At 34.9% G+C, this 14,061-nt stretch overlaps 1 protein-coding gene across 2 annotated transcripts in view; it reads left to right on the top strand.

Moving 5' to 3' along the window:
• COL21A1 (collagen type XXI alpha 1 chain) overlaps nucleotides 1-14,061 on the top strand; it is a 188,417-nt gene that overhangs the window by 113,335 nt on the left and 61,021 nt on the right. For both annotated transcript variants that reach the window (XM_061195184.1, XM_061195183.1), the window contains 4 exons: nucleotides 7,942-7,995; nucleotides 8,491-8,546; nucleotides 9,126-9,177; nucleotides 9,302-9,355. In XM_061195184.1, coding sequence (XP_061051167.1) covers nucleotides 7,942-7,995; nucleotides 8,491-8,546; nucleotides 9,126-9,177; nucleotides 9,302-9,355 — 216 coding nt within the window. The remainder of the gene's footprint in view (nucleotides 1-7,941; nucleotides 7,996-8,490; nucleotides 8,547-9,125; nucleotides 9,178-9,301; nucleotides 9,356-14,061) is intronic.

The raw sequence follows: 14,061 nt of genomic DNA, 5'->3' as shown, positions 1-14,061 counted from the left end.
GGATGAACTGTCCATGTATAATGTCCACCCCTCCTCTGTGCTCTGGGTCTCATCTTTCTCCATTACTTTGTGTTATTCATTAGCCCCTCTCTTCTGTGTCACTAGTTTTTTCTTTCTTTTTTAAAAAATTTATTTTATTCCTGTCCTAAAGACACAGACGTGGAGAATGGACTTGAGGACATGGGGAGGGGGAAGGGTAAGCTGGGATGAAATGAGAGAGTGGCATGGACATATATACACTACCAATGTAAAATAGATAGCTAATGGGAAGCATCCACATAGCACAGGGAGATCAGCTCGGTGCTTTGTGACCACCTAGAGGGGTGGGATAGGGAGAATGGGGAGGGAGACACAAGAGGGAGGAGATATGGGGATATATGTATATGTATAGCTGATTCACTTTGTTATACAGCAGAAACTAACACACCATTGCAAAGCAATTATACTCTAATAAAGATGTTAAAAAATTTTATTTTATTGAAATATAGTTGATTTACAATGTGTTAATTTTTGCTGTACAGCAAAGTGACTCAGTTATACACACACACACACACACATATATATATACACACATAGTCTTTCTCATATTCTTTTCCATTATGATTTATCACAAGATATTCAATATAATTCCCTATGCTCTACAGTAGGACCTTGTTGTTTATCCATTCTCTGCTTAATAGTTTGCATCTGCTAATCCCAAACTCCCAACCCCTTCCTGCCCCACCCCCCTTGGCAACCACAAGTCTGCTCTCTATGTCTGTGAGTCTGTTTCTGTTTCATAGATAAGTTCATTTGTGTCATATTTTAGATTCCACATATAAGTGATATCATATGATATCTGTCTTTCTCTTTCTTACTTCACTTAGTATGATCATCTCTAGTGTTGCTGCAAATGGCATTATTTCATTCTTTTTTATGGCTAAGTAGTATTCCATTGTATATGTACCACATCTTCCTCTCCTCCCTTAATAGAGTTTTTTATTGTAATATTATTAAATATAAATGTATATGAGTTTAAATGTATGTGTCAAATATATATACATATTTGTGATAAGCATAGCAATAATTGATATATTGGTATAATTAATGGTATAATTCACACAATAAATAATAAAACATTATTAAATACATATCTATACACTCTTTTTTTCTAATAAAATATTTTGTTTCATCTGAATCTGGAGAAATTGTGAAATTGTTACAAGCAGGGATTTTTCAGAAAACTTTCCCTCCTTCTTATGGAAGGAGTGGTACCACATTTTCCTTCTTTCCTACCTCCTTTCCTCAGAGGCTTTTCTTCCAAAGCAGCAGGGCCTCCCAAAATGTTCTCTAAAGTCAGGCTTGGTCGAGCATCCCTCCGTCTGTCCATGTGGTGCTGACCTGTGTGTGCTCAGGTTTTCACTACTTCTGTGGACGTTTTTGCAAAGTTTTGATTGTTTCCTGATCTTTCAGCCTCTTTTCTTTTAGGGCCCTATAATGGATTCAGCATCTCAGTTTATGGTGATGAACCATTCATTCTATGTCCTGCCTCATTTCTTGGCTGCTCTGCTGCTTTCTGTCCTGTTTCCTTTTTCTCTACTGGCATCATTGGGAAACTTACAACTTTTATTGAATTTTTACAGGATGCTTCATCTTGGTTCTAAACTCTTATTTCTCATCTTCATTTTGGGTGTGCTCTGTTTTATGGTCATTGATAAACTGCGGCAGGGACTGTATATTAGGAGCTTAGGAATCTACTTTTTTCCTAGACCTGAGTAGTCCAATAGTGATGCCCAAACCCCAGGGGAAGGCCCATCACACGTTAGAGAGGGAACATTTTAGTAGATTTAAACACTTCCCAGGAAATCATTATTTGCCCTGGTCCTGTGTGACACTTAGTGGTTTTTAACTGAGAAGAGAAGGAACAGGAAGCTGTGTAAGGCTTTTGACATGTTGGGTGCTGAAGGTGTTTCCTGTTGTGTGTACGTTTTTCTGTTTTATTTTTAGACATGTCTTGTGTGGATATTATCCACATGCATTGCCTATCACATGCCATCCTCGCAAAAAGTCCTATGAGGTTAGTAGAGTGAGTCATGCTCTGCCCGTTTTACATTAATTGTAAAGTAAATGAACCCTACTGTACAGTTTTGAAACTGAGAAATGAGGAACTTAAATCGTCTGCCTGAAGTTACTCAAGGATCAGGGGTTGAAATAAAATGTCTGGATCTCAGTCTGGCTTTCTTTTCTTTTCTTTTCACCATATTTTTCTGCTTTGGCCAAACTGTTTTTAACAATGTGATTTCTTCCTCTTTTGCTCTATGCCTGCACCATGAGAAGGCCCAATGCCTGTGAGCAGCTGAGGAGGGGGAGGAGAGGGAGGAAGAAGGCGGGGGAGGAGGGGCGGGGGGAGGAGGGGAGGGAGGAGGAGGTTGGCTAGATGAGTGATAGTTTGCACTGATTGTGCCATGACAGTGGATTCATGGTCTTACTTTTGCATGTGTACCTGTGAGATGTTTCCTCCGTGTCTCAAAAATAAAGGCTTTGAGAAAGAAAAAAAAAAACTCTCTCAATGGAGGAGGGATAGTTCCCTGTAGATTGTAGATCATCAAACTTTTAAACTGCAAAATCTTTGCAGTGAAAGTCTCTGGGGCATGTAGTCCCATATATATGTATGAATTATATGCTATGCTACTGAATAAAGGATTATGTGCATTGAAAACACAGACACACTGAGAAATTTTGAAAGAATGAGATTTTTAAAATATTAGTTTTCATATTCTCTTGCTACTCAAATAACTGAGTAGCTAACGTAATAACGTAACTTTGGAGACTGAGACTCTAGATCAACCTGTGAGATTGGCAGGCTCATCAAAGGCTTGTTATCAGTCAGGAAGCTTCGAGGCAACCTGGGGAAAATGGAACCAACTTACTGCAAATCTTGGATTCTCTTTGATTCTAATCTCTTGTAAACTCAGTGGGAATCAAGAGTGTGACTCCTCAAAATAATTTTTTTATTGGAATTTTCTTGGAGGACTCAAGAGTGTTTACTATATTTTAGAAAATGAAAGTATTTGCATGTTCAGTAAATTATCATTAATCACAAGCAAGACATCAGCTAGGATAGAGTAGGTTATGTTGCAATAGCACACAAATGCCAAATGCCAATGCCTTAAAACAAAAAAGGTTTATTGCTCATCAAACTGCACCATTATTAGCAGACTCAGGCTAACAAAAGTTTGACCCTCTAGATTATAACTAATTACAGTAGCAGGTCCCTAGAGAATCAAAGAGCGGCTCATAAACCACTTCCATTCATCTTTAATTAGCTAGAGAAAATTTTGTAAACCACACCAACTTCAAGAGTCAGGAAAGTGTGATTTCCTCCCCCCCCCCCATATGCTTAGAAGTAGAGAGAATCTGAATATTGATAAATAATAATCATGCCTACTAAGATGAAATAAGAATGCATCAAGAACGGATTATTTTCAAAGAGATTGGTGTCTAATAAAGCACACAACACATACAAAGTAACTATTTTAAGAGAGTAAATGTTAAGTACCAAAGATGAGAGTTGAATAAAACTCTAGGAGTTGAGAGGAAAGTTGAAAATTCAAAAAGGCTTCATGAAAGAAACTGTAAACCGAAGGTTAATCATAGATACAGACTTATAGGGGCTGTTCTTACCCAATTTAAGAAACCTCTAACTTAGGGAGACTGTGGTTCCTTACTGTACTTTGTGTGTGTGTGTGTGTGTGTGTGTGTGTGTATTATCAACAAGGCTGTATGAACATCTTTGTATATATTTCTCAGTAACTTTTTCTGAGTATATCCATAGGAAAATTTCCCGGAAGTGGAACTGATTAGAGAATCAAAGGGTTAAGTTCATAATTAAATTTTGAGACAAATTGCCTATTTACCTTCCAGAAAATGTGTACTCCCCCAACAAGTGTGTGAAATATCCTTCTTCACACCCTTATCAGCACTGAATTTCATTAAATTTCTGATTTTCATCAATATATGTTAAAAATGGTACTGGTTTGATTTGCAATCCTTTATTAGTGAATAAGGTAAAGTACCTGTCATATGATTTTTGGACATATTGTTACTTCTCTGTAATTTGCTTTGTATTTATATCCTTTATTTTTTCCTACTGGGCTGTTCATCTTTTTAAAAATTGATTTTTATATGCATGTCATAAATTGTGTGAAAATATTTTTTCTGGCTTATGTGTTTTGATTTGGGTTTTGGAATTTTAGACATACAGAAATTTTAACTATTTATATATATAAAGTTTTACTTCTTTTCTCCTATGTTTGTATCTGTATAGAAAGGTTCAGCATTCTAACGTTTTGAATATAATTACTCCTGCTTTGATTTTTGGAATTTTTATTATTTTATATTTTAATCTTAAAATTTTCGATATTTGGAGTAAAGTTAGATGAGTATTCATATTTTCCCCTTTCTTTTCCTAAAAGGATAGCCAGTTGCTAAACAGTATTTTTGAAATTTCACTTTTTTTCTCATTTATTTGTAAAACCATCATTATCACTAAATTTCCATTCTCATTTGGGTCTGCTGTTTTTGGCTTTCCGTTCTGTTCCATTTACCTGTCTACACCTTCTCCACTGCCAAACAGTTTTAATTATTGTCACTTCATAATATGATTTAATACTGGCAGGCCTAGTCCTTCCTCATTATTCTTTATGATCAAAATTTTCCTGGCTATTCTTACATGTTTATTTTTGCAGATAAAGCTCAGTATCTTTTCTTCAATTTTTTTAGAAATTCCTATTTATGTTTTAATTAGGATTCCTTGGAATTTATGGATTAGTTTTAGAAGCACTGACATAATTTCAATACTGAATTTTCCTATTCAAGATTATGATTTATCTTTCTTTTTATTTCAAACTTAAAACTCAATGGAATAATATTAAAATTTTATTTTTTATTGGTTCTCAACATTACCTAAGTTTATATGTAGGAATTTTTCTCTCTTCTGGTCCTATTATAAGTGGAACTTTTTCTTTAATATATTTTTATATTGGTTTTTGTTTATACATATAAAAACTATTTTGTATATTAATTTTTAAGACAGCAATTAACTGATTTCTTGTACTAATTATTTCAGGGTATTAGGTATGTTGGCATATTAGATATGTAATCATAAATAAAGATAATTTGTTTTCTTCCTTCTAGGCTTTACCTCTCTTATTTTTATATTTTGTCTAAACTCATGGGCTAGTCAAAACTGGCTAGAAAAACATTAAAAATAGTGGTGATACTGGGCAACATTGTTTTAAATTTCAAACAGTCACAATCTCTTTTAGCCCAGGTTTGTGGCTCTTTTGGAAGAATAATTCTCTCAACAGCAAAATACATATTTGTAATTTTGTATCTTTGACTTTTGATTCCAGCCAGTAACATCATCCACAGTCCTGTTTTAGTCATGGCCCTTTCTACATTAATTAATTAGTTATTAATAATTGATAATTTCTTTTTCTTGAGCCACTATGTCCATCTTGAGAGAATGTTTTGAACCCACCTTAACTGATTTAGAGAATTTGAGAATGGTGTTTATGGCCACACTCTTGATTGGTCCTTCCCAGAGGCTGTTTCGACTGAACTTCTTTTAAAGGCCTTCTCCAGTTTCATTATTCACCTGTCAGAGATGAGAAAAAAAGGTGTATCCTCCCAATCCCAGTATTTTGGGACTTGGTCTATGCCTTCTAACTATGACTTGCAAACTGGCCGATTCTTTTCTGAGCTCACCTTGTCAAATACAGCCAACAGTAATTGATTCATGATACCAACATTCTGTTTTCTCAGTTCTTTAGCTATGTTTATTGGATGCGTTATTTGCATTTGCAGTTTACTAAAAGCAAAGTTTTTTTAAATCAAATGTTCACCACTGCATTCCATGAATCACTGTATTTCCAACCTCCAAAAATTATTTTTCACTGCCCACTACCTAGTCCCAAAGCCATTGCCAAATGTATTTTTTAATATTATTGTTTGGCAGCCTCTTTTTTCTAGTATACCAATTTTTATATTAATTAACTTAGGCTAAGTTTTACTGCAGTAACTGATGATCCAATGGCTCAATGGCCAACACAAGAGCATTTATTTGTCTTTCATGTTATGTGCCTATTGTAGATAGATGTTGGCTAAAATTTACCACTTATTTGCTACCCATTATTTTTAAACCTTGGACACAACTTGACTGAGTATATTGTGTTTGGGTCACATTTTCTCGTGTTTTGTATTTTGTAGGTATTGTCTTAGTATTCCCCAAGCATTTTGCTAAATTTCTCTGCCCCTCCCCCGTTTCATTGCTGTATGTTAACATGGATGCTCTGCCTTTTATTTTACTTAAAAATCTTGCTTATGCCCATGTGGGTAGCTTTGTCCTGATTATATATTTTTTTGGTTCCATTGTGGGTTAATGCTCCTGGTCTTTTCAGTTCATCTGAGATGAGTTTGTCTTATCTCCAGGAAAATAAAGTTTGAAGATGGTGTCTTCTATAAACTGTAGCCAGAGAAGGGAAGTCTTAGCTGGGACTTGGTTCATCCTTAAAGGGAATCCTGCTTTGCCCCTTTCTTCTGTACTTTTATTAAGTACTCATTGCCCAGCTAAGTTCCATCTTATCAAGAGTGTATCTTAGTCTACCTGGCCTTCAACTGCTCATCTCAATTCAGCCTGAGTTAGCGCAGGTGGTTCTCTCACCATTAATTTATTAGATAGTGCTGGAAGCTGAAAATGGAGTAGTAATATTGCCTTTGAAGGGTTCTATGCCTTGAATAACTGTGTCACTCTTTAAAACATGGGGATAAATAACCTTCATTAAATTAAGATTTCTAAGAATTACATCCATCATAGATAACTGGTCACATCCTCTTCTCTCCCTACCAGACAAGCTAAGAAGATCATGAATTGTTTGTAGGCAATGATCTTAATTTGCCTAAATAAAAGTGAATTGAGGGGCTTCCCTGGTGGCGCAGTGGTTGAGAATCTGCCTGCCAATGCAGGGAACACGGGTTTGAGCCCTGGTCTGGGAAGATCCCACATGTCGCGGGGCAACTGGGCCTGTGAGCCACAATTACTGAGCCTGCGCATCTGGAGCCTGTGCTCTGCAACAAGAGAGGCCGCCATAGTGAGAGGCCCGTGCACCGCGATGAAGAGTGGCCCCCGCTCGCCGCAACTAGAGAAAGCCCTCGCACAGAAACAAAGACCCAACACAGCCATTAATTAATTAATTAATTAATTAATTAATTAAAAAAATAAAAGTGAATTGACCCAAATCTTGCTGTGCCAGCCATTGGGCTTCTCTTAACTGTGTCTTGACAATTAAGATTTTTGAAGCTAAGGCAATAGCACCCAGTATGTCCCACAGAAATAAGTCTTAAAACGATGTCCACTAAATATCAAGCTGCTGTGATTTTCTCTATCTCTCCTCCTTTGGAGAGATGGCCTTTCCTCTTCATAAACTCATCTGGATAGATACCTACTATGAACAATTTCCTAAGATCAGCAATTGGAAAAAAATTCCACAGAATCCTAGAGTGTTTTGAGACCTTTGGCTCAGGGTTTGTCCTCACTGAGCTGGGACCTCAGAGGCTGGTTCTCTCCACAGAGTCTTGGCACTTGATCATTTCTATTAACTCCTAGGCCTTGCCACTGTAAGAGCCTAAATATTTTTAGAATAGGTGGCTACTCTTTAAGGGTGGAGTCAGCATTGCTGATGAGATTCCCCTGGCCCCAAATACTTTCCTTCTCTGATTATAAATGAAACCCTGATAAATGAGGATTGGTCTTTCATAGAGATAGGGTTTTAATGTAGATGTGCACTGAACAGTTTGCAGATTTATTTCCAATGAATTTTGACAAGAATGAGGTGGAAGAATATATGTTGATTTTTTTTAGGCTGAAATGTGTTTTCTTTAATTAATTTGTTTTATTTTCAGGGTGACCGTGGACTTCCTGGTTTTCCTGGGCTTCATGGAATGCCAGGATCAAAGGTTGAAGAAATCTGTTCTTCTTAAAATTAAGCAATGCCATATTTTATTTCAAATTGAAAGTACTTGTGTTATAAATGGGTTATAAATAAATGTTGATATATAAATTAAAATATATTAAAGTAAATGACTGGGTTAAGATTAATAATCATAGTTTACATAAAGCTTTTACAAATTTCCTTTAAAATTTTCAGCCATAAATCTTATAGTATTTAAAAATTGATGAGTAGTTTTCATTATATAGAAATTCTCTTAACTATAAACCTTTTACTATAAGGCCCTGTTATAGTAACAAATGCCCTGATTTTTCCTTGCTTTTGGTTATAAAGCCTGGGAAATAGGACTTTTGTAAACAAACTTTAAATAATTTATTTCTATTTTATTTTGATGTGGACATATTAAACTCTGTTGTTTATAATTGGAATTGTTTTTTCTTTAATATATAAGCGAAATATTAATATTTCTCTAAAATTCAGGATTTATATTTTTATCTTTTAGGGTGAAATGGGTCCCAAAGGAGATAAAGGATCACCTGGATTTTATGGCAAAAAGGGAAGTATAGATCCCAAAACAAAGTATCCATATTGAACTTTCAATACAATGGAAATAGAAAATTTGAATTTCAGTCCCAGCCCACTGTTGTAGCAATTAGCTTTGTTCACCTTTCTCAGGGGATTTATTCAGAACAATGGAAAAATAACTGTTGACTGTTATGCATGGTATTCTATAAGAATAACTTTGTGTTATTGAGCCTTCTGAACTTTAAAAATATTTACAGAGAGATTCCTTGGAAGTGATAGCTGTTTAACAGTGTCCATTAAGAATCCTATTTTTTCACATTGAAGGAAATGTTTAGTCTCTTTATATTTAAGATGCTCATTGCTTTTTACTTTTGCCAGGTAGTGGTTTCTGTGTTTAGATGCTTGTAATTCTGCATCCATCTTATCCTCAATGTCATGTTGTGTCCTGGTAAAATAATGCTTTGCTGAAAGCTGCAGGACCAACACAAGCTGTGGTTCCATGAATTCTTTCACTCCATAAGGAAGTTAGCTTACTTTCCTATTTAAGTTCGAGTTGGAATTTTAAAGCCTTATTGTAAGGATTGTTTTTAAGTGTTTATTTTTAATACAGGGTGCAAAAGGTGAAAAGGGGAATGCTGGTTTTCCTGGCCTTCCTGGACGTGCTGTGAGTTTGACAGAAAAAGTTCTCAAGTATTTTACTTTAAATAAAATGTAACCTCTACTATCTTCTTTTAAAAAGAAAAATTAGCTCAAAAAATATATTAAAATACTTGCATTTATTTTTTCAGGGAGAACCAGGAAGACATGGAAAGGATGGATTAATGGGTAGCCCTGGTTACAAGGTATTTACAAAAAAAAAAAAAAATTTCTGTAACTTGTGAGTGAATATGAGAAAAATGTACAGATATTAGACTTTTTTTATGTATGACATTGGTATAAAATGAATGAACTAAAAGTTGTTTTAGTGTAATTTTAAAATGATTCTAAATTTATTATGAGTCTATCATGAATTCTTCTGTGTTGGAAATAAAATCCCAGGATATTAAAAGGTTGAGCTTCTTTGATGAGTCATTCAGATGGGTTTGTTTGGTGGATTAGAGGCAGAAGTAGTTAGCTGTGTCTCCCAAGGGATTCAATTTTTTTTCAGAGAGTAGGGACGGAACCCTTAACCCTAACAATTTCAACCTTAACCCTGACAACTTGTGTGGTATGAATATGGGAGAATTAGAGCAAGAAGAACAGCAAAAGTGCCAATCACTCACCAGTCCTGAAAAAACTCAAAGGCACATGCCCTTACGATGGTGGGTTAACATCATCTTATTCTTACATAAAAAACTTCTTTGGGTCAATTATCAAATAGAAACAGGCTTTCTATAGTGTGGCTTATTAAATAAAAACACATCAGGTAGGTATATGTATTCAAGTCAGTGTATCTGGAATGAGCCAACAATCCACCTCATTGTCCTACTGTACATTGTTTTGTTTTTGTTTTTGTTTTTTTTGATCCCTAAGGAGAGAATTTGTGTAAATCCATCAACCACTGAGACCACTTGATCAAGCGTTGGATTTAGAGATGTCATCATTTTTCCTAATGGTCAGCACTTTGAAGGCCAAACTTGCTCAGAAATTCAGTCCAAATTTTCTTGGTCTATAGATATTTTCCCTTCCTTTGGAAACATTGTCCATTTTTTCACTTAAAGGTTATGAAAGTTCTCCAAATATCAATGATTCCTTAAAGATTATAGATAGTACTTCCTGAATGTAAAATATGGGGGCCCATTTTCAAGAGCTCAGTCATGTGTTGTTAATTATATTTCACTGGTTTTGTATTTTATTTCCCACTTTTTTGTTGATTAAACAGATATTTATTGATATTTATTAGGTGCTGGACATATAGAAGAAAACAAAACTCTCATGGAGTTTATAATCTAGTTTCTCTAGGTTAAAGAACACAGATTCTTCTCCTTACCTGCAGATTAGGGATTCATCTAATTTAATTTTTCTTTGTCTTCTGTTATCAAAAGGCCCTGTGCCCCAAGAAATGAGATTATACTTTTTTGGGGGTGGTAGAGTTTAGAGAATAGAAGCAAGTTGGAGTTCCACCTCTCAATGACTTTTTCTAACTAGCTGTATGTCATATGTCAAATTCTTTGACCTTCAGTTTTCTCCATTTCAAAAATGGAGTAAATGTTACCTACTTAGAATGGTATGGTAGAGACAGAGTAAGATAAAGGAATAAGTGTTCAATAAGGAATTCGTTTACTGCCTATTTTTTGATTTGAACATAGCCTTAAGGTGCCTTTTTGAGCTTTTTAAAAAAAACACTTTATTGAGGTATGATTGACATATAAAAACCTGTACATATTGAATGTAGGCAATTTGGTGAGTTTGTATGTAAGTATACGCAGTGAGCCATCACTGCAATCAATGTCATCAACATATCTGTCACCTCCAAAAATTTCCTTCCTCCCTCTTATTATTATTATTATATTTAAAAAAAAATAAATTTATTTATTTATTTTTGGCTGCGTTGGGTCTTTGTTGCTGTGTGTGGGCTTTCTCTAGTTGCGTCGAGTGGGGGCTACTCTTCGTTGCGGTGCACTGGCTTCTCAATGCGGTAGCTTCTCTTGTTGTGGAGCATGGGCTCTAGGTGTGCAGGCTTTAGTAGTTGTGGCACGTGGGCTCAGTAGTTGTGGCGCACGGGCTTAGTTGCTCCGCTGCATGTGGGATCTTCCCGGACCAGGGCTCGAACCCGTGTCCCCTGTGTTGGCAGGCGGATTCTTAACCACTGTGCCACCAGGGAAGCCTTCTCCATGTCTTTTCATGACTTGATAGCTCATTTCTTAGTACTGAGTAATATTCTTGTCTGGATAGTCCACAGTTTATATTTCCTTTTTGGAATCTTTGGATAATGAATCATACCTAATTTTCTCTGACCGTATTAAAATCTATTTTCTTCCTCCCACTCAGATTTTTGTTTTGGAATTTTTCAGTCCTACAGAAAATTGAACCTCATAAATATATGAACATTTATTTCTATAATTTTTTTTTGTTGAGCCACTGGAAAGTAAATGAGACACCGTGCATTTCTCTCCTAAACACTTTAGCTTATATCTCCTAAGAATACTTTAATTCCATTATGATGCCCAAGAGATTTAATATCAATACAATACTATTTTCTAACATGAGCCCATATTCAAATTTTTCTAATTGTTTAAAAATTGTTCTAAATAGCTATTTTTTTCACCTGATACAATCAAGATTTGTGCCTTGCATTTGGTTGTGTATTAGTCAGGGTTGCTCCAGAGAAACAAAACCAATAGGATGTGTGTATGTGTGTGTGTATTTACATTATTTATAATGTATTTGTCAATATATAAATGTATATTTATATACCATATATATCAAAATAAATATTTATCTTTTCATGTGTGTATATATATATATTTTATATATAGAGAGGGGGTAAGGGGGTGTTGGTGAGGGAAAGAGCGAGGGACAGGGAGGGATGGGGATTGATTAATTGATTCATTCATTCAAAGGAATTGTCTCATGCAATTTTGGGGACTCTGCTTTCTGTCACTATAGTTTTACCATTCTCACAATGTCAGTTAAATATAATCATACTGTATTTAGTCGTATGGATATATGACAGTTGGTTTCTTCTCTATCAGCTGATGAACATTTGAATTGTTTCCTATATTTGGCACTTATGAATAATGTTGATATGAATATTCTTATGCACATCTGAGTTGAACAAGTTTTCATTTCTCTTGGTTGATACCTAGTAGAATTGCTGGATTGTATGGTGAGTGTATATTTAACTTCCTAAGAAAATTCCTAACTATTTTCCAAAGTGGTTTCATTCTTCTCTATTGCCATCAGCAATTCAAGAGAATTCCAGTTTTACCACATCCTGCCAACACTTAATATTTTGTATTTTAGCTATTTTAGTTGCTACATCATGGCATCTCATGTGGTTTTAGTTTGCATTTTTCTGATGACTGACAGTGTTGACATCTTTTTATGGGCTTGTTGGCCATTTGTATATCTTCTTTTGTGAAGTATCTATTCAAAACATTTGACCATTTAAAAAAACTTTGGGTGGTTTGTCTTCTTATTGATGAATTGTAAGAGTTCTTTGTATATTCTGGATATTGGTCCTTTATCAGATATGTATTTGTGAATATTATCTCCCGACCTTTGGATTGCCTTTCTTTCTTAATGGTGTCTTTTGATGGGAAGAAGTTTTTACTCTGGATGAAGTCTAACTTCTTAAAATATTTTTCGGTTCATGTCTTTTGTGTTCTATTTAATCTTTACCTAACTTAGGGGCAGAGGTTTGTTTGTATCTTTTCTTCTAAAAGAAAATATTATCAAATTTTCTAAACGCACATATAGAACATCATATTTTCTAAAACTGTATCATCTTAGCTTACAAATTTAGCTCTATGATCCATTTTGATGATTTTAATTTCTATGTATGGTGTGAGGTAAAAGTTAAGGTTCTATTTTTTCCCCATTTGGAGACCTGGTTTTTCCAGCACAATTTATTGAAGAGAGTATAATTTCCCATTGAATTACATGAGCATTTTTGCCAAGTATCAATTAATCAATATACGTGTGAACCTATTTTTGGACTCTTGATTTTGTTCTACTCATCTATACCTCTATCGTTTTGTCAACAACACGCTGTCTTGATTATCATAACTTTAAATTAAGTCTGGGAATCAGTTAGTATAAGCATCTAAATTTGTTTTTCTTTTTAAAATTGTAATAGTCTAGGTCGATATAAATTTCATATAAGCTTTAGTATCAGCTTGAAATTTTCTTACAAAAAAAGCCTTCTGAAACTTGTTAAAGAAACTTTTTAGTTTGGAATACTTTTAGATTTACTGAAAAGTTGTAAATAAATAAAGTTGTAAATAGTACAGAGACGTTTCCTTATACACCTTACCCAGTTTCTCCTGATGTTAACATCTTATATTACTATGATGCATTTGTCAAAAGTAAGAAATTAGTATTGTCAAATTGCTGTAAATGGAACTCCATACTTTATTTGGATTTCATCAGTTTTTCCTCTAATGCCCTTTTGCAGTTCCAGGATCCAATCCAGGATATACCACATCACATTTATTTTTGTCATGCCTCCTTAGTCTTCTCTAATCCGTGATGATTTATCAGTCTTTTCTTACTTTTTATGACTTTGATAGTTTTGCAGAGCGTTAGTTAGGTTTTCTGTAGAATGTCACTCAATTTGGGTTTGTCTGATTAGACTGGAATTATTTTGGGAGTGGCAGAGAAGGATAACACAAAGGTCAGTGCCCTTATATTAGAGAGTAAATACTATCCACATGTCTGATCATTGGTATGTTAACCTTGGTCCCTTGGTTATGGTATTATCCATGTTCAGTTTACCCATGAACAACGTGGGGGTCAGGGCTACTGACCCTCCCCACAGTTGAAAATCCTAGTATAATTTAAAGTTGGCCCTCTGTATATGTGGTTCCTCTGTATCCATGGATCCGAATCTGTGGATTCAACCAAC

Source organism: Eubalaena glacialis, chromosome 7 (genome assembly GCF_028564815.1).
Source record: "Eubalaena glacialis isolate mEubGla1 chromosome 7, mEubGla1.1.hap2.+ XY, whole genome shotgun sequence".
NCBI classification, from domain to species: domain Eukaryota; kingdom Metazoa; phylum Chordata; class Mammalia; order Artiodactyla; family Balaenidae; genus Eubalaena; species Eubalaena glacialis.
This window is presented reverse-complemented; position numbering and strand designations above follow the sequence as displayed.